General features: G+C 35.8%; 1 protein-coding gene across 5 annotated transcripts; it reads left to right on the top strand.

Annotated features, from left to right (window-relative positions):
- Positions 1–5,411: 5,411 nt before the first annotated feature.
- On the top strand, positions 5,412–20,241 carry LAMTOR3 (late endosomal/lysosomal adaptor, MAPK and MTOR activator 3). Of its 5 annotated transcripts, none has more exons than XM_019757670.3 (7): positions 5,412–5,572; positions 5,869–5,914; positions 8,495–8,529; positions 14,891–14,949; positions 16,651–16,784; positions 17,894–17,957; positions 19,394–20,241. In XM_019757670.3, exons 2-7 carry the CDS (start codon positions 5,906–5,908, stop codon positions 19,465–19,467), a joined length of 375 nt encoding a protein of 124 aa, XP_019613229.1. In that variant the 5' UTR covers positions 5,412–5,572; positions 5,869–5,905; the 3' UTR covers positions 19,468–20,241. The 5 variants fall into 5 exon arrangements, with proteins under 5 accessions (XP_019613229.1, XP_074179233.1, XP_019613231.1 ...); XM_074323132.2 differs by having other exon boundaries at positions 5,421–5,572; positions 5,783–5,914; XM_019757672.3 differs by having other exon boundaries at positions 5,421–5,628.
- Positions 20,242–21,294: the final 1,053 nt, after the last annotated feature.

The raw sequence follows: 21,294 nt of genomic DNA, 5'->3' as shown, positions 1-21,294 counted from the left end.
GTTTTTATCATGTTTTCTAGTCTTAATATGCCCTTTTATACATTCAGCCATTCAATAAATGTATGAGTACCTGCCATATCCCAGACAGTAAACTGAGTGCTGGGAATTAATCACTGAACAAGACAAAAATCCATATGAAGTTTACATCTAGCAAAGAAGATAAATGCCAACAAAATAACTAATTATAATTAATGATGAATGCTGTAAAGAAAATTACAAGGTATAGTGAGCATATATGTAGAAGATTTGACCCTGGGAGGACTAGGGAAGGTTTCTCTAAGAAAGTCAGCTGAAGCTGAAACCCAAAAGATGAGCATAGGAGTGAGATGAATGCTAGTGAAATGTTTCAGGCAGAGTGTGCTAAGTTGATAAAGTCATAGAAGAAACTTTAGGGAGATGAAAACAAACTTGTATGATTATGACATAAGGAAGCCAGGGTAATAAGTTAGAGAGTTAAAATAAGATAGGGGCCAAATCCTGTAAGACCATATATAAACCATGATGATGAGAATTAGACTTTATTCTAAATAAGTAGAAAACCTTTGTGATTTTTAAGGAGGGCGTTATGTGATGAGATTTGAGTTTTTAAAGTATCATTTTAGTTGCCGTATGGAGAAGACTGGACAAGCAAAGGTTAATGTAGGAAGGATAGGAAGTTAAAAGAGAGATGATCGCGTCTTGGACCAGAGTAGGAGAATGGGTAAGTGAATGATTCTGAGAGAGACCCAGGAGGCAGAATCAAGAGAATTATTTGGTTGATTGCATTTGGGCTAAATGGGGGCAGCAATTAAAATTTTAAATTTGGCTAGAAAGGGAGTAGGAAAAAAGGGTGGTAGCTGTAAGATGGTGTGGTTTCTAAAGAAGGCTTTTATTTTGTTCCATTATTACTTACGGCATGAGACCTTTCTATTTATTACAGGAGAGACCTTACTAATTTCTTAAATTCTGATGGAAAGCTGAAAGTAGAAAGTGAAAGAGTAAAGACAGAGAAAAAGGGATAATAACATTAAGTACTTAATATGTCCAGAAAGTATAGGATCCATTGGAAAGATAAAATAATTACTTTAGCTACTAGATACCACCAGCATTTTTTCAGAAAGGACTGCACAAAGGATGGGTACAGATGCAGGTAGATTTGAAGTGTTAATGGGACAATATTATGCTTGCATTTGCTTGATGAAATAGGCAGTTTATGTAAAGTGGGGGAGGGGGGAGAATGATAAGCAGAGGCTTAGAAAGAAGAGAATTGGAAGGAATCATTTTCACTGAGTCAGCTGATTAGTTGAAAAGTAGGATTTCTATGAGTTCCAGGTTGTTGACAGAATTTATAATCTGCGTAGTTGTATTTTCTCCAGCTTAACCCAGCAGTCTAGGCATAGCATGGGCAATACTACTCATTTAATTCATTCCAATTTGGGGCTCTGTTAGGCACTAAAGATGGTAAGGGAATTTAAGATGTTAACAGTTAAGTGATTCCACTGGTTGACTATTGGATGTAAACTACAGATGGAGGGAATTAGTGATTTCTAAGGTGACTGCGCAAGTCCAGGGTGTGATGGCAATAGATGGTAGTATAGACAAGAAAGTTATTGCATACGAATTTATAATTGTGTTCTCATTGGGCCAAATCCCAAACCACAGCCAGAATAAAAATTGGACATACAACTTGAACAGTGTAAGTGATAAAACTCATTTTTATATGTTGGAGAATCAGCAAGACACTTCTCATGAGTCTGAATACCAACTAGAATTTTCACACAGTCAGTAGAGACAATCTAAATCCAGATAATTGTTGATTTTTTGATAGGAAAGCAGAATGAAAAAAAATTAGAGATCTCTGCTGTATGCAACAGCTAAGAGAAATTGAAGCTGAAGAGAAGCAAAAACAAAGGCTTTAATGTAACCAATAAAGTTAACTTTAATAAGTATTTATTAACTATATACTAATATACTGTGTACAAAGTCTGATGACAATTAAGTTCGTGAACTTGTTGCAATGATGTTGCTAACCTTTTTTGATATCAGGGATTATTTATTATGAATTTGTACCAACTGGACAGTTAACCAAGTTTACTATTTATTTGGAAGTGCTGAAAAGGCTGCCTGAAAAAGTTAGATGACCTGAACTTTCGCCAACAATTCATGGCTCTTGCATCACGACAATGTACCAGCTCACACAGCACTGTCTGGGAGGGAAATTTTAGCCAGGAAACAAATAACTGTATTGAAACACCCTCCCTACTCACTGATCTGGCCCCCAATGACTTCTTTCTTTACCCGAAGATAAAGGAAATATTGAAAGGAAGACATTTTGATGACATTTAGAACATCAAGGGTAATACTATGACAGCTCTGATGGCTATTCTAGAAAGAGTTCCAAAATTGCTTTGAAGGGTGGACTAGGCATTGGCATTGGTGCATAGCTTCCCAAGGGGAGTACTTCAAAGGTGACTGTAGTGATAGTCAACAATGAGGTGTGTAGCACTTTTTCTAGGATGAGTTCGTGAACTTAATTGTCAGACCTCGTACATAGTAAAATAGAAAATTTGAATGATGAGATAAAAATTGTGTGTGTGTATGTGCTCCATTTCCACTAGTTTCTTCCTGAACCTCAGGGATCATCTGGTACACCCACTTTGGAAAACTGGCACATCGTGCTGATAATCTTTTAGGCCAGTAAATATTTACCCTAGTCCTAAACTAACAGCAGTGGTATTAATGAGTAAATGCAAACAGATCAATCAGAGTACATAAGGAACTCTTCCATTAACATGCTATAATCAGAAACCACCATTCTTGGAAATCAGAAATATTATTTCTTTCCATTTGAGAACATAGTGGTGTTTGGAGATTTTGGAAAGCTATGCTCTACCTTTTTGCCACTCAAAGAAAAAAAGTCAATATTTTCCAGGTCAACTACCATTCATTAAGATCATTAAGATGGTGAATTTTGTAAAAATGAAAAGTAGCACTTCCAGAAATTAAAAGGTCTTGCTAGAGTTCATATCTTTACTTGTGTCTAAACTTGGGTGGGGGAATAGTGACGGGGGAATAAGAAGTTTTAGTCAGGGCCAGGATTAATGATTTCTTTTAATCACTTTTATTCCACAGATGTTGCCTGAGTGCCTGTTGAGTGCAAGAAATTTACATGAGAAACTGGAAAAATGTAAAACCTGACCCAGCCTTCTATACTTTATGGTCTCTTTGTGAAACAAACCAAAACTGTGACATAACTATGTACAAATAAATTATCAGTTATTCTTGGTAGTATATAGTAGCATTCAAGAGAATTCGATGGGTGAAAAGGAGTTACAGGGAAACAAGATTTAAATAAAGTAGGGAGTGAAGGGTTTCAGAACATCCCACCCCAAATATGCCACTTTGGCATATTGACTATTTTGACATGAAGGCACTAAGAAATAGATGCATGAAGGGCTTTCTGACTTCCCTCTTTCACCTAAAACTGGTCATTAAATTTCCTATACGAAAGGTGCCTTCCCTGTACCAGGAAGAGAAGAACATTCCTATCACCAGAGACTGGGGATTGATATCCAAATGAACTTCTACAAACCTAATAAAATAACCCTTACCTCCAATTTGTTTCTCCATATATTTAATAGTGTCTGTTCCACAATTTACTGCCCCTAGCCTAAGCCCCTTTGTCTTGTCACATCCCCACAATTTATTATCTGTGTAAAAAGGTATATAAGCTTTCGGTCTAATGACTTGTTTCTTCATTTTCCTTCTGAAGACTCCCGTGTACACGTAAAAATACTATATACATTTGTGTGATTTTCCTCCTGTTATCCGTCAGTTTTATTCTTAGGCCCAGCCACAGAACCTAAGAGGGTGGAAGGAACTTTGTCCTCCCCTACAGGAAAAGTAATCACTTCAGATGAAAGTAACCTCCAGAATCAGTGTGGGAAAATAAGTCATGTTGATGGAAGGGTGAGGTAAGTAATTCGGCTAGCGTATGGGATTCACATTAGAATGTGTTCAGAAGTAAAATAGAATGTTAGTGCCAAATTAAAAATTGTAAACTTGATCATTGTCTGCAATGGCCTATCACTAAAGATTTTTTGAGCAGCAGTAATGTGTATTCTAAGAAGGTCTATCTGGCCGTTAAGTAGATACTGATACAGTTTTGCGGAATAGAATAATGCTTTGAACTAAGAATTGAAAAAATAGAGATGTAAGCATCATGGTTAGGAAAGAAAAGAGAACATGATGGAAAGCAACTATGATACCTAACTAGAATTATGAAACCAATATAGACATACATCAGGAGAAACAGATTTATTGGAGAACCTTTAGAGCTTTTGAATTAGAGTTGACAGTAAGGTATGTATGTATAAATATTTATCCAGCATCCAACAAGCAGCTGAAAATGTGAACCTAGAACTCAGAAGAAAGGTGCAGAGTTAGAACTCACATTCTCAGGACACTGTGGAATTAGAAAAACATAGATGAGAAATTAGACAAGCTTTAAATGCCATCATTTAAGAGTTAGGAAACTAGAGTAAGTGAAGACTTAAAATAAGAAAGAGCAGTGTCCCAGAAGCTAAGAAATCGAAGGGGTTAAATGAGGGAAAGGAAGTGATCTTCAGTGATGTCAGTTGCTACAAAACTGTTAAATTCACTTGTAATAATCAAGTTATTTGTAATATTTGGGAGCTTTGTAGTTTACCATTTCATCTTCTCAAGAATAACGAGGAAGTAAGTATCCAATTCTTTTCACCATGTCTTGAGCTAGAGTTACTTATTTTGCACTCCTGTTAGGGGCTGGAGTTGAAGATCAGTGTTGAACAAGTTCCTGTAGACCTCATTTACCTGCCACCTACTGTAGATTTTTGTTAAAGGTGCACACAAGGCACCAAACAGAAAACAGTATGGACAGTCTTTACAGGCACAGCCTTCTAATTAGAGCCAATAAAGGTTACCCAATAGCTGCATATGTTGAAGTTCACACATAACAGAACGCCAGAAAGCCCCCGATGGCTCCTCAATTGAATCTACACAAGGCCTTGAGTAAAGAGCAGTGACAAACGGGAGTCGGTGGCAAACGGGAAAGCCAAGAGAGAAATCGGGGTCTGGAATCTTTGGCGCTGGGACTTCTAATCACGTGTCATCTGGTGCTTGCTGTTCAGCTTCAAAGTCTTTGATCTAAAAGAACAGATTTTAAGATAACGGACTCTGAAATACTGAGGCAATTTATACACTCTCCGCACAAAAATGTCTTACATGCTTTTCCAGGGGAGCTTTACAGCGCAGCAACCTGATAGGACACCTCTCCAACACCTGGTGTCTGCGCAGGCGCAGGAGGCAGCCTGCGGCGAGCCGGAGGAGGGCGGGGTGCGACGCACAGTCGCGCGCTCCCGGTTTCCGCCGCGCGTCCCCGGAAATCCCATGGTACCCGGCGTCGGAGGCGTAGGAAGTGCTGCCTGAAGCAGAGAGGAGGTCGTATGTCATGTGACGGCAGCTTTCGGAAAGACCTGTCTTTGACGCTGTCCCTGAAGGACAGCAGGCAGCCCAGAGCCCTGCGACCCAAAGAACCGGGCAGCCCAGAAACCGGGTAACTGGAGCCACGTTGCTCGGTGTTCAGGCCTGGGCCCGCGGGTGTTACGGGCGGTGAGCTGGAAGAGCAGAGGATGCCCCTTCCGCTTTATTTCGGGCTTAGACCTTGGGGGCTGGGGAGGCGGAGTGGGCTGAGGTAAGGCATCCCGGATGGCTGTTCTTGTGGGTATCTGGGGAGTGTGTCTCCCTGCGATCTCTCTGGTCCCAGTCCTAGAGCTGCGGATTCTTGCCTGACCCTGATGACAGCTGAGCCCGCTGAAACCCAGATTTCCTCACCAGGAGTTTCTTTTTCAGGCGTGGATATTGAACCTGCGGGAGAAAGGGGTTCGTCATGGCGGATGTGAGTTAACACCCCCGCACAAGAGGAAGCAAGTGGTGGGGAGTTTGGAGCGTACTGGGTGGGGAAAGATTGTGCTTCCCAAAGAGAAATTTGTTTTATTTTTGCCCCTCTACACCTTGAGTTATTGTCTCCAAGATCTGGAGTTAGAGATTAATATGAATGGATTTCCCGGGGCCGTGAGTTTCTGCCTTGCATGGGTCTGCAGGACACTTAGGTGCCTGTGCCCACTCCACAGCCCTGCGGGCATAAGAGGCTCCGAATATTTACCATGTGAATTTCTAAATGGTGCTTTACTGCTTGGAATCCTTTTTTTCCCCAGCAAGTGGTCATGATGCCTTTCTGGGTTCATTGGAGCAATTTGAGATGATTTTCAACTGACACGTCTTGAGCACAGCAATAAAAGCCAGCTTCTAAGTTTAAGGAACTTAATTGTTCTAGTTACTAGAAACAGTGGGAAATTAATACTAGTGCTAATGTTTATATTTTACATATGTTACTTTGCTCACGTACATCCTGAGTGTTATAAATATTGAACATACGCTCATTCTCAGCTTTAGGAGGTAGGCATGATCATTATCCGTGTGTCATAGATAAGGATGCTAAAGCACAGAAAGATCAAGTAACTTGCCTCAGGTTACTCTAGGACTCATAGAGTGAGAATACCAACCCAGGTATTTTGGCTCCAGTCAGTGCACTTAACCATTACGCTAGTCATTCAGCATTAATATGAATCTGATTTTTCTTTTTACATTGCAAGATTATGTGTTTCAACATTAAGCAACTTTCATGCCTTTATCACTCCGTTTTTGGGTGTCTTCCATTATGTTTTTGAGACATTATTCTTCAGGCATAATCAAATCACTAAATATCTATTGAGCAACGAAAAGGTTATAATAAGGACTGTGGGTGAAATGAAGAGGATTATGGTATAATTCCTCTTACGGGTTTTACAGTTTTAAAAAGTAGGCAAATGATCAGATATGCATACATTATTGTGTGAAAATTCAAAGGAGAGACGGATTACATCTGGTTTGTGTCTGTCAGGAAAACCTATTTAGAGTGTTTGGTGGTTGAGATTAACTAAATGATGAGTAGCAGTTTTAAAAAGTAAGATTGAGAAGGAGAATATTGCTAGTAGAATGAATAGCATGAACAGAATTACATAGGAAAGGGAGAGGTGTGTGTATGGAAGAGCTGTGAGTAGTCCAATTTAGCTAGGGCTGAGGATCTGTGTGAGAGAGTGGTAGGAAGCAGAACTGTAAACTTAGTTGTAGGCCATATTGTAGAGTCTCAAATGTCTAAAGAGTTTGTACATAATTCAGTAAACAGTGGAGAGCCATTTCAATACTTGTTCTCAACCGTGGCTGAATAGGTAGTCATCTGGGGAGCACCTCTAACCTAGCCATCAGTGGCCTTTTTTTTTCTCTTTTTTTTTGCAGCTTTTCACGTGTTATCCATAGCCAAGGTTGAGAATCCCTACAATTATGGTTTTAGAGAAGGAGACTAATAGGATTATTGGCACTGTGTAGACCTGTATGGAATAGAAGTGGGAGACCAGCATACCAACTGGGAAACTAGTGCAAGTCGTAAATAATAGAATGAAAATAAACTGTAATGTCAGTTGAAAAGGAGAAGAAGAGATCAGTTTAAAAGCATTTGACTTCACAAGTGATTTAAAAGTGACAAATGTGAGGTTAGGGTTAGGTATTACTCTTAGTTTCAAACCTGAATTAATGGGCTTGGTAGTCCCATTAGTGGAAACGAAAAGAGATTGAGGAAATATGGGTTTCAGATGAAACATGATGAGTTTAGGTTTTTTTGTGTGTGTTTAAAATGAGAGCAAAGATAAACTGGTAGTGATAATATGAAATAAAATGAATATTCAGGTTTGGAGAATAGTAGGGATTAGAGGTTCAAAACAACAGATACCTGATTTGTTTATGTAGAGCTCTTTAACTGATACTTGGATTGTCAGTGAAATCCCCCAGATGAGAGTATAAAGAGATCAAATAAAATAGTCTACTATTTATGTTGTCCTAATTATGTTACATGCTAAACACTTGGCAAACATTGTCATATCTTTAGTCATGTGAGAAGATTTGATTTCAGAGAAGTTAATCAATTTACCCAGAATTGTTGAAGTGATATAAGAAAGACTATATATAGATGTGGAAAGATGTTCATAATACATTCGTAAGTGAACACAACAGTAGCAACAGGATGTGAAATAGTAGGAAAAGTGTGATCTACTTTTACAGCTAATACATATTTGTGTTTCCCATTTCCAGATATGCTAATCACTTAACATGCATCTTCTCAGTAAACTTTAAAAATAATATTATGACGTAGGTTCTGTTATTATCCGTACTCAACAAAAAATGAAACTGAGGCTTAGAGAAAAGGGTTAATTTGCTCGAAGTCACATAACTAGTAAATGTCAAAATCAGAAAGAGAAAGAGAAGATACATGCAAGAAAGATTATGAATGATTACTTAGGTAATCTGAAATGTGGATAGGACAAGATACAGAGAACTAGTACAAGGCATATTATATGATTTTTTTTTTTATATTCTCTTTCAGGACCTAAAGCGATTCCTGTATAAAAAATTACCAAGGTAAAAAATTACTAATTTGTTACTACATAAGTTCTGCATAATATATGTTAATTTTATGTAGTATTTTGTTTCTAGCTAATTTTGACTAATACTGTGTATATATTATGCTATTATTTAGCACTTTTAAATACTTAACATAACCCTAGGTAGCATAAATGATATCATTTGAATTTGAAAATAAATAACACAGGACCTAGAGAAGTTACAAGACTTATTTAAGGTTAAGCAACTAGTGGATGCCACAGGGCTAGAACTCAGATTTCTTGCCACTTTAGAATTCTTCCAGATATATTATCATAGCAGTTTACTGGATTATACTTTGAAGTAGAGTAATTTTAAGGGGAAGAAATGAAGAAGTTGTCTTTACTTTTAATATTGCTTTTAAGACCTAATTATTGAGTCCATAACCCAAAAATGCTCGACCTAGATAGCACTTCATACTAGGAAAACTCAAAAGGTTTCCTTTTGCCTGCACACATGTCATTTGATGTAACATTTTATAAATTAGGCTGTTGTACTGAGGACAGCAAACTTCGTATTAGAAATTTTACTGATTGAATGACTTTGTCACTCTAGTTGAATTAAAATTCACATTTAGTTTGGTGTTAAATGGTGTTTGGTGTTAAATGATATCTTAGAGTTCAGGACATAAGAGAAATATAACTTGAGATATCAATTTCCACATTCCAGAATAACTGAATAACCTGTGAGATAATACAGCAGAATATACGGCGAAATCCTTTTTTTAATTTCTTTTTTTATTTCTTGTTTTCCAAATCAGTTTGAAGGTAAAAAGGTTTTGGATGTCAGTTTATTTCTGTAGGTAGGGAAAGAAACCTCTTGTTTGGATTTTTTCTTGAAATGTTTGGTGTGGCTTTCCTTGTTGACTTGTGCCTTTACTTTGATTACAGACCACTAGAATTTAGTGATACTGTCTTCTAGTTTTGATTTATCTATACTTTTCTTCCATATTCAGGAAGAAAACCTTTTGAGGTGTTAAATAATTACCATTCATTTTATGTTAATGTAATACTTAAATTTATTTTTACTCTTTTCCTCCTAGTGTTGGCAAACTAAAGACAAGTTGCTGATTCTGTTCTCATCCCAATGATTAGCAGTACAGGCAGCCCTAGCTTTGCACATTCTTGCAGAGCTATAAAAATGACCGCACATGCTGAGACTGTCCAAGGCAGGTTTAGTAATCAGTGGGGAATTTTACAGTTGTTTTCTGACCTTTAAAAGTTTCTGTCAAAACATGAAAATCTCTCTTACTGCTGGTTATATTTAGAGGGACGAAAATGAATACTAAAACTAGTATTTGTTTAATACACTTTAATTTAACACAGTAGAAACATTGAGAATTAGAGTGTTTATTTCTTTGCAAAAAACTTAAAGAGTAGTTTGAACCGTTTGCCTACTTCTTTTCAAATACCTCAAGGTATGTGTAAGATAAGGAGCAGGCATCTTTTCTGTGCCTTGGCAAAGTGGCATACCCCTTTCTCAGTTTGTATCAGCCTCCAACATTGTGTCCTTTGTGCTTTCCATGTTGTGAAATATCTCTAAGAGTTCTTTAATGTGAAGTTTTTTGCCAGTGTCACTTCCTCTGGGACATCTTCGTCCTTTTCATCACACCACTTTTCCTGATTTATGTCATAAGCCCGCCCTCCCTCAGTCCCGCTGGCTGCATCTCTCATGCACACAGTGATAATGTCAGCGTTCCCTCCGCCAGCTCTTCCTTTGTTAACTCCGTTTACTTTCTATTCGAATTTCACTTCCAGCATTATCACTTTTCATTTCTTTGCTTATTTTATCGGCCTTATTTCAGTTGTTGTTTTTTTACTATTACTGGAAGACAAGATAAAACTACATACTTTGCTCTTGCATTAACTGAATAACAGATGCTCAGTGACCAATCACCAACACACTTTGAAAGAAGTGATGTGACTGATTACTAATCACGAAGTGCGTCTGTTGTTTACATAGTGATTTTTGAACTGAAGAGTTAGCCACGTTTGTACTTTATGCTGTTATTCAGTTAATATACCATACTTACTGAAATTTGACCCATGCTGTTGGAGAGGAATGGTGTTACTTTAACTAAACTGATAACTAAAATGCATCCAGATTGGAACTACACAAAAATGAGGGCCTTCTGTATCTGTATTTACCTTGCTGGGCTTAGCATATTGAAAGATGCTAAAATTGGTGATGTTGGGGAGTGGGAAATACCACGCTGGTGACAAATACAGAAACAGAAGCATAGTTGATATTAGTAAAAAGGATATTTGTAAAAAACATAATGAAAATCTTTTCATAATGGAAGGAAAGGGATTAGTACTATGTTTGGTTTGGTTTGGTTTTGTTTTTCATAATGACTGAGGCCAGTTTGAGTCCTATTCATGACCATTTCTTGAAAGTAGGCTTATTGCATCCTAAGAGCTGAAAGATAAAGAAATAATGATATTGAACACTTACAAAGAAAAGTAGTAGAACATGCACTTTGATTTGTTGCTAGATGTATGTAAAGTTACGGGATTGGACACAGGCAGCCTGGCTTCAGAGCTGTGGGTCCATGCATTTAATTGTTGTACTGCTGTGCCTCACCAACCAAGTCCGACAGCTACAGGCGTTAATGATACGTGTGTTTTTTTTTTCTTTTTTGATACTTCGTTAAATGTAATTCTTGGATTTGTATGTCAAAATCTAGTTATGACCCAAAGCAGTCTCAGGCTTTAATAGTCATAACTTTATGTGTTTTATAATAACCAAATGTTTCATCATTATATGAATAAAATTAAGTATGATGTCTGATTACTAATGTAACATTTACCTTTTTGGAATAAAGATGTTTGTTTTAGTAAGCTTAAGGCTTAGATTTCTGCAGACTATTTCATAAAATTTATGTCTTCTAAAAGTGTAGTGTACTTATTAATGCATCATAGTTGTTTTCAATTACTACGAAAATCTGTTCATGTTATTTATTGACTATGTGTAGAATTGGAAACACTTTTTATATTTGTGGCCTGATTTCTTTAATTGGGTACATTAAGTACGTGAGTAATTTTTCTGCTTTTGTTGGACATTTGTCTCTGTGAATTTGAAATCATTCAAAATAAAGTCTTTTTATTTCTACCTCCTCTTTTGGTGCATTAGTTGACATTAATTAATTATTGGTAAATTAATTACTATGAGAAGAAAAAAGCTACCTGTGGTGACACAAATATTTCTAAACATTTTTGTAGTACTCTTTACCTGTTTTTTTTTTGTTGTTTTGCTCATTTTATTCTGTTCTTTAGATTCTGCGTATAAGTGAGATCATATGGTATTTGTCTTTCTCAGTCTGATTTATTTTACTTAGCATAATATTCTCTTGGTCCATCCATGTTGTTGCAACTGGTAAGATTTCATTCTTTTTTATGGCCGAGTAATACTCCATTGTATAAATGTACCAGTTTCTTTATCCAGTCATCTATTGATGGGCATTTCGGTTGTTTCCATATTTCGGCTATTGTGAATAGCACTGCAGTAAACATAGGGGTGCTTATATTTTTTTCGAATTAGTGTTTTAGACTTCTTTTGATACCGGTTTCTTTTTGTTTTGTTTTGTTTTTTTAAAGATTTTATTGGGGAAGGGAACAGGACTTTATTGGGGAATAGTGTGTATTTCGAGGACTTTTTATTAGGGAACAGTAGTGTATTTTTCCCAGGACTCATCAGCTCCATCCATGTCAAGTTGTAGTCCTTTCAATCTTAGTTGTGGAGGGCGCAGCTCAACTCCAGGTCCTGTCACCACTGTTAGTTGCAGGGGGTGCAGCCCACTATTCCTTGCGGGAGTCGAACCAGCAACCTTGTGGTTGAGAGCCCCCGCCCCAACCAACTGAGCCATCTGGCCACCCGGGAGCTCAGCCGCAGCTCATTGACTTCATTCTAGTTGCGGAGGGCGCAGCTCACTGGCCCATGTGGGAATCAAACCGGCAGCCCTGTTGCCTAGAGTTCACACTCGAACCAACTGAGTCACCCGTCTGCCCCTGGAAACCTGTTTTTTAATTTGTTTATTTTTTGAGTAATACATAAGTTATCTGATGGACATAAGAGTGAGAAGCTTCCCATCCACCATTCCAGTCACACAGTTCCCCTCTCATAAGTACCCACTGTACCCTTTGGAGATATTTTATGCACCTAAAAGCAAACATGTACATAATAAACACATATTTACACCTATACAGAGCGGTCATAGTTTAGGTTGCTATCACAAAATACAGTAGATTGGGTTCTTTTATAAACAACTGAAATTTATTTCTCATAGTTCTGGAGGCTGGAAGTCAGATCAGGGTGCCAGCATGGTTGGGTTCTGGTGAAGGCCCTCTTCTGGGGTGCAGATTGCAAACTTCTCATATCCTCACGTTCCTGAGGGTTCCACCCTCATGTCCTAATTACCTCCCAAAGGCCCCACCTCCACATATCATCACATTGGGATTAGGGTTTCAACATACAAATTTTGAGGGGGGGGTGACACAGACATTTAGTCCATTGCAATGTGCACACATATGCCTACATGTGTTACTACATAAGTTGCTTGTACAAATTTCAAAACCATGTGTTTTTTTTCACTTAACAATATGTATAACTTAGAGATCAGTCCTTCCCAGTACATAAAGGGCTGCTGCTTTGTTTTTTATGTCTTCAGAGTATTCCGTTGTATATGGGTGTTGTAACTGATTTAACTTGTTCTTGATGGACAGTTAGGTTTCCAGTGTTTTTCTATTTTAAGTGATATTGCTGTCGATAACTGCACTAAGTGATTTGTGGGTGTGCAAGTATCTGTAGGATGTATTTTTATATCACCTAGTTTTAACTTAGAGAAATGTATCTTATGTATTAATTTTATAGAGCATGTTTGAATCCATAGATAACTTCAGAATTGAATGATAATGAAAAATAATACCAGTAAATATTTATACACACTTGTTTCATCATTCTTATTTTTAATGTGAGGCAGATAAAATGGCTTTGTAACATTTCTCCTCAAAGTTTAATAACACTTCTCTGACTTGAAAGTTTTGACTGTGGAATTTTTTAAATTTCATTATCTTGAGTTAGTAAGAATTTTCCTCATTCCTAAGTTAAAATATGAAGGTTAACACAATAAGGAATGGCTAGTTCTTGGTTGTAGTGGGAATACTGAACATATTTCTGAGTTGCAATCTACAGATGTAAGATAGTTACAAGGCTATAGGTTTTATGTAAATGTTGAAAGTTTGAGAATGTTTCCCATTATAATTTTTAACTCTGTACTTTTGTGCTTTAGGAATTCTCACTAATAATTTAATATTAAAACTGCCTTGATAAATTATATCATTATCAGTGTGTACAGAATGACAGCCTCATGTTAATTAGTAATAATTAATATTTTTGAATGTTAATTATGTACCTACCTCTATTTTACATGCATTACTTTATTAAATTTCAAATAGCCAAATAAGTAGTTTTCAGATTGTGAACTGAGGCTTAGACAGGTTTCTTAACTGTCCCAAGGTAGCATAAATACGTAGTAATCAGGAGAGCCTGAATGGAACCCATGTCTTTGTAATTTCAGAGCTGTAGTCCTGACCATTCTACTTACTGCTGCTTAATGTAGGCATGCTGGAAGGATTGCTGCATTACCTTCATTCTCCCCGTCCTGTTCATTAGCCTAGAATGAGCTTTTTGCCCCACTTCTCTTAATCAGTACCATAACCTCCCAACTGAGCTACCACTTCTCAGGGAAGCCTTTCCTGACCCACCTGTCTCTGTCAGGCCGGCCCCTCCCCCCCCCCAATGGCTCTCATGTCCCCACAGATCTCGATGGCACTTGCTACAGTTATAATTTTATATTTGTTAGTATGAGATTATTTGATAGCTGCTCTCCTCTTAGTTTTAAGTTTCGTGAAGGCAGTGACTGTGCTTATTTTTGCTTAGCATGGTTTTATATGAGTAGTAAGTGCCACAAATACTGGACACTTGATATTGGAATAAATGAGAGAAAGAAAAAGTCTGTCTTTTTTTTACTATAGCCATTACTGATAAACTGTCATACTTTTGTAAACCATAGAATGATAATTAGGAATTTTAATGGAGAATGAGCTGTGTGTTGGATCTTCATTGATAAACTACATAAATTTGTAAAGATTATGAACATGTCAATAATACAGATTCATTCAATTTCTGGAAGAGTTTTGGTAAACATAGGAGCTTATACTATCAATAATTGAGTTTCCGTGGTTTTTCAGAAATGTGCTTGAAAATTACCATTATGACTTTAAGGTACATATTTTGAGAAAATGAAATGTTTTATAATATTTTAACTTCTTTTCCTTTCTAGTGTCGAAGGGCTCCATGCTATTGTTGTGTCAGATAGAGATGGGGTGCCTGTTATTAAAGGTAAAACTGAGCACTTACATGTCAGCGTCATATTGGCTTTAGAAAGAACAGTATTTATATCAGAATAGTACAGAGGCAAACATATAAAACTTATTTCAGTAAATTCAGGAGATAGTCTTAATTTGGGGGAAAATGTTTGCTTTTGTGTATTAAGGCTGTGTTGGAACTTATTGCATGTTAAATGTTACCATCAAGAGTTTAAGCATTAATTTATAACAGGCCCAGATTCCCACGAAAGACATTTTATGGTATAATGTAAACCATTAGTAAACCTAAGTGACGAGGTTGGACATGTATGCAGCTAGATGCCGTGTTTCCCTGAAAATAAAACCTAGCTGGACAATCAGCTCTACTGCGTCTTTTGGAGCAAAAATTAATATAAAACCCAGTCTTATTTTATTATAATATAAGACCAAGTGTTTATAATACAATATAATATAATACCCAGTCTTATATAAGATCGGGTCTTAATAAGACCTGGTCTTAGATTAATTTTTGCTCCAGAAGACACATTAGAGCTGATTGTCCAGCTAGGTCTTATTTTCAGGGAAACATGGTATGTTACACACACAGACTCTCCCAATATTATTTTTTTAATCAATATTGCTAGTAATTTTAAGATAAATATCCATACAGTTGCATCAGCATAGATTGATTGGTTAATCTTTCTTGATTTTTCTACTTGTTTAAACTGGAAATAAGATTTTTTTTAAACTTTAACTTTATAATTACTTTAGTTAACCAGAATCTAAGAATTTTTCACCTGATTTTCAGCTTTTTTTGTTTTGTTTTGTTTTAGTATGTGTCATGTCACAGAGTTGCTATATATTAATACCGTTTTTACTGTTCTATCTACTATCAGAATGGATATGTATAGTTATACTGGGAGACTGTAATAGCTTTTTCAAAAAAAGATTAATGTCCTGTACATTTTGTTTCCAATTTATTTTCTACCTGTAGTTATCATATATGTCATCTAATTTTAGATTTTAGAATTAAAAGGAAGTTTAGAAATCATTTGATTTAGTTCTTTTGTTTTATAAGTGAAGATGATCAAATGCAAAGAGTAATTGTTGGTCCAATGTTGCACATGTGAGTCAGTGACAAGATAATATTAGAACCCATCATTTCGTAATGTGTGGTCCAGTGTGCTTTCTAAACCGCCAGAAAACATAGGTAGCCATGGCAAGTCACTTGCCTTTTCTCAGTTCTGTAATGAGGGCTTTGAACAAAATAATCTCAGATTTTCCAGCTCAAATGTTCTTTCCGAGGTCTCTGTATTAAAGCCTTAAGCTCACACTGGTGCAACTAACTAGGTGACTTTAATGAGTGAAAGAAAATAGACGGCCAGCTGCAGAATTAATATCTAGAAGAATATTAAATTTATTAAATATACTGATTAACCTGTGTTTTAAGGTAAATATTAAGAAAATATAAACATTTAGTATTCTTTTAAAGATTAAAAAGTACTGTGAGAATCATCATTTCTTCCCTTTGTTATGATCACTCAACTTCTGACTGAGCAGTATTTCCCACCTAAGTTGATGAGACCCAGTTAGTGATACGATTTTCAGTATTGTGAAGCAGAACGCTTGTACTTGATATTTTTACAAATATATATATTTTTAAAAAGTGCTGTAAATCTTCTCCCTACTATATCCACTGTGTAATTTTCACCTGTTAAATCATTTGTATTCTCAGTGGCCAATGACAATGCTCCAGAGCATGCTTTGAGACCTGGTTTCTTATCTACTTTTGCCCTTGCAACAGACCAAGGGAGCAAACTTGGACTTTCAAAAAATAAAAGTATCATCTGTTACTATAATACTTACCAGGTGAGTTCATAACTATTGAATGGTTTACTGATTGCAACTTTTATTAGGTCTTCTATATAAAATAGCTTGTGTTGTCATTCTACATTTTAATTTTGAAGGGGATGGAATTTTAAAATCTTAGCCTTCAAATTGGTTATGTTAAGCTATAGTAATTTTTTCATGTTTTACACCAGGAATTAATTAATATGGAAAAACAGTTTTAAAAGATTTCATAATAAAATATGTGTTATCCTAAAAAGGGTATATTAGGTCATTATTACTTCCAGTAGATGGTGCCCTTAGCTTAACAACTGAGTTGTTAAATGACACACATTTTTTTGTTGTTGTTGACAGATAAAAAAAATTTCTCTTGAAAGTTAAATGATAAGTTATTTAAATTTGTTACTGCTTCTAATTCCTTCATTTGATTTGGAATATATATACAATAATCGAGGTTATTAATTTTGGGAAGAAAATTAGTTGCTACACACCTCTTGATCACCAGTTACATTTTCTTCTCTAGAATAAATTAGTTGCTTCTGTTTTAAATCGATGTTTCCCAGAGTAAGATTTATGTACCACTGATGACACAAGTGACATCTTTTTATTTTAAAAGTTACATATTTTAATGTGTATTAGGCAAAAGATAACCAACCTATCTAACCTTTAATTTCACTGATAAGGATTAGGTTGAAGCTAAGTTTTTTTCAAAAGATAGTTGATTTAAAGTTCATTTGAATTCATTTAAATTATAGTGGTACACAAGAGGCAGAAAAATCATGAAGATGTATTTGAATGACTAAGAAATACTGCCTGTAGCCATTTAATTATCAAATATTTATTGAACTCCTACTATGTAATTGACACTCTGCTGGGCGTTAGAGATAAAACATGAAGAAGACATAGTCCCACCTTAAAAACTTTTCAGGCTAAGTGGTAGTAATGTCTCTAAGAGAAAATTAGTAACTTTTATGGAAATGTTTATTTTCAGCTCTTAAATATTTCATTGTGTTGAGCTAGTATGTTACACATTGACCATTTACAAATTTTTGAAAGATTAAGATATTTCATTTGAATTATACTACCTTTTCATAATACAACATATTATTTAGATCCTGTTTTCTTTGTAGGTGGTTCAATTCAATCGTTTACCTTTGGTGGTGAGTTTCATAGCCAGCAGCAATGCCAATACAGGTGTGTTTTAATTACCTTAAATATAGCTTTGAATTCTTTGTAATACCATATCTGAGCAGTTTAATGTGATAGGAATAGTAGATCTAAACTCAGAAAACCTGAATTCATGGCCCAGCTCCATCATCTATTCCTTGCTCTATGGAAAAGTAACTTCTCTGAATTCTGTTTTCCATATCTGTATAATGGAGCTAATGTCTGCTTTCTCCATCTGATGGGGTTATTTTCTAGTTTATATGAAACAGTGTTTGGTAAGTGACCATTTGAGATAGAAAGGAAAATTAAATGTTATCTTTACCTCTTGAATACTACATCATAACTCACATTAAAACAGCTTAAGACACAAAAAAAGTAGAGAAGATAACCAAACAAACCACATAAAATGATCAAGGATGAGTTAAATTCCATTTAGACGAATCTATTAGAATTTTTTAAACCTTGAACTATAGTGAGCAAGATGAATGTGACAGGGAATTTAAAGAGCGTGAATGGGATTCACATATCCATGTCTTCTTAAGGGTTGAAGAGTTTGAGAACAAACACTAGGAAGCTGTACTCGCTATAGAGAAGAGTAACATCCCATTATATTCAGTAGCCTTCACTGGGTATTTATGTGTAAAATGGTAATATTCAGTTGAATTGTAATTTCTTTTTTTATTCTGTTTGGATAAAGTGGAATTTCTTTAAAAATCTGTCTCCTTCAGATTTGACTGCTATTTAGAACTGTTTGTTATACATTCCTTTTCTGTGTTTTTTTTCTTTCAAGTGTTTTGAGCAAGTTGTATTTCCACTTGTGCCTCTGAAGCTAATCCTTAGACTCATCTTTAAAATGAGGGTTTTAGGTTTGATGATCTGTTAAGTCTTGCATTTCTGAATGTTTTGAAGCTGTAAAATACTATATGTGAAAACACTTTGTAAATTATATAGGGTACTAGTGGTGTCAATATTTTAAGTATATTAAACCTCAATTGTGATAAATCACCATCACATACTAAATCATGAGTTTATGTTTTAAATTATGATAATATACAGAATTATATTTTAGTACTTAGGACATTTCCTTGAGAATCCCGGATGTTTGTTTTATATTCTTTGAGAGAGAGGAAGGTCCTTATTTGTTTGGATATAAAACCAGCAGTGTCTAAGATATGTAGCCCTTCACTCTGGTAAACTAAGAAGTTAGATATGCTAATTTCTAGGCTAGGTTGTCTTCCAGATTCATCATTGAGCTTCTTTTAAACATGTAAGTATACATAAACTTCATAATGAATATGGGTCTTTAGTTACTTAGATAGAATATTTTGTTTTAGTTATGGGGAATAAATTGTATCTCATTTACTTTTTAGTAACTAAATTTCAACAAGAGGGAATTTAAGTCAAAGACTTTTTTCAGGAGCATGTTTTCTAATGTTCTAATTTTCTTAATCTCTTTGTTTTAGGATTAATTGTCAGCCTAGAAAAGGAACTTGCTCCATTATTTGAAGAATTGAGACAAGTTGTGGAAGTTTCTTAATCTGACTTGGTTTTGACGTCTACCTTATCTTCATTATAATAGGCACAATATCAATCCAGCAATCTTTAGACCACAATACTTGTATCCATGTACTTAAGAAAGGGCCCCATCTTCCACCTTACACTAAAGGAAGAGCCTATAGATAGAATTTATGGGTAGATTGATTATCTTTTCTTGTACAGGCTCTTATTTACTGAGATCTGGGGATACCGCAGAAATGGTTCTATCACAGCTCCCATGGAGTTAGTCCAGCCATCAAATCTGCATGAGATTCTATTCGGTGGGTCAGAATCAAAATGGTACTTTGATCCACTCGAGCCATGACGTGACCCTATTGTACCATATGCCCAGGTCTGCAGAATGGAGCAGACCCTTTTTGTTGTGAATAATAATGAGGACATATTTTTTTTCGTATTGTTTTATTTGTTGCATTGAGTGTGAGGAAGGTAAAATGGCTTAGTAAAAGTAATAAAATCAGTACAATCACTAACTTTTCTATGTATATTATTTTGCAGTATAGATGAATATTACTAATTGATTTGATTCTTCTCAGAGGGTGCTGCTGTTTAATGAAAAGGAAAATGATAGCTAATGGTTTTCCCCCCACTCTGCTTTCTATAACCAATCAGTATTTTAATGTTTGTGTGTTCTTTATAAAATTTAGAGTTGGTTGATTCATTGTCGAACTCTGTTTCCAATATTGGTATGTATGTAAAACATGATACAGCCATTTTTTAATACATGAGTATAAATAAAATAGTATTTTTAAAAGTATAGTTTGTAGTTTGAGCACTATATAGTTCTCCCCCAACCCCCAGACTTCTTTCAGAAGTTTAAAGAATATAATTAATTCACTCTTTTCAACCACATGAATAAGTAATGAGTGGATCTTGTAAATACTGGTTTGGAGATGGTTTTACCTAGCATAAAGTGTCAGTTGGAAAATAAACCTCATTCAAGAGCCTAATTTAATCACTGAAATTGGTATCACACTTCTGGAATATGCCCTTTATATTCAAGCATGCAGCCCATCATTTGAGGTTGTTAATTTCCTCCTAGCTACTTTGACAGGCAGTTGTCACTGGTACAGTTCAATACACGTACATTGAATCCCTCCTGTGTGCCATTCACCAGAGCTACCGCATTGCAGAATTCTAAGGAGCACAACTCACATGGCATTTCTGTGCTACCGGCGTGTGTGTGTCAGGTGCAGTGTGTGCGAATGCAGCTCCCTGGAGTTGTGGAGTCGGGTAGTCGGGCACTGCCTGTTTGCTGCTTGCTTTCTCTTCCCTCCCTCACTCCCTCCTTCCACCCTATATGATAGGAGACTAAAAAGAATTTAAAGCTCAGTAAATGAAACAAGTATATGAAATGCTGTGCTAAAGGATGCTGTAGAAACAGAATGGGGGCATTTAAATTGGGCAAGAACAACAGCCTTTACAAAGAAATAGGGGCAAGAGATATGTTTTACCTGCAGGGATGTATAAATAGTTAATTGTTAAAACCTAATGAAGATTAGACACACCCATTAAAATCTAGGATTTCCATTACCTGGAGGATTATTTAGTAGCGTCCAGGAAATTTTTGCCAATGCAATGGTTCATGAATCAAGAAGTAGGTTTTTTATAAACGAGGAGACCAAACTTGAATTGTAATTAATAATTATGTTGCTAAAAACCCCAAGAAAGAACACTAATAAATGGGGATCTTAACCTTTACATGGTGAATACTGCTATTAAAATTTCTATTTGACGGTATAATGAATTATTCTACAGTTCATCAGGAAAAAATAAGGTGAAATTAATAAATTTTTGAAAAGGTAATATA

This window comes from Rhinolophus sinicus, chromosome 1 (assembly GCF_057876585.1).
Source record: "Rhinolophus sinicus isolate RSI-liver-muscle chromosome 1, RSI-T2T, whole genome shotgun sequence".
Lineage (NCBI taxonomy): Eukaryota > Metazoa > Chordata > Mammalia > Chiroptera > Rhinolophidae > Rhinolophus > Rhinolophus sinicus.
The sequence above is the reverse complement of the archived record's forward strand: the minus strand, read 5'-3'. Positions and strand labels throughout refer to the sequence as shown.

What these genes read in the sequence shown, in the direction of transcription:
- LAMTOR3 (XM_074323109.2), top strand. Translation starts at nt 5,649, where the DNA reads ATGCCCCTTCCGCTTTATTTCGGGCTTAGACCTTGGGGGCTGGGGAGG. An exon ending in GGGAGGCGGAGTGGGCTGAG is followed by an intron (nt 5,711 to 14,890) that starts GTAAGGCATCCC and finishes TTTCCTTTCTAG; the next exon opens with TGTCGAAGGGCTCCATGCTA. An exon ending in GTTACTATAATACTTACCAG is followed by an intron (nt 16,785 to 17,893) that starts GTGAGTTCATAA and finishes TTTTCTTTGTAG; the next exon opens with GTGGTTCAATTCAATCGTTT.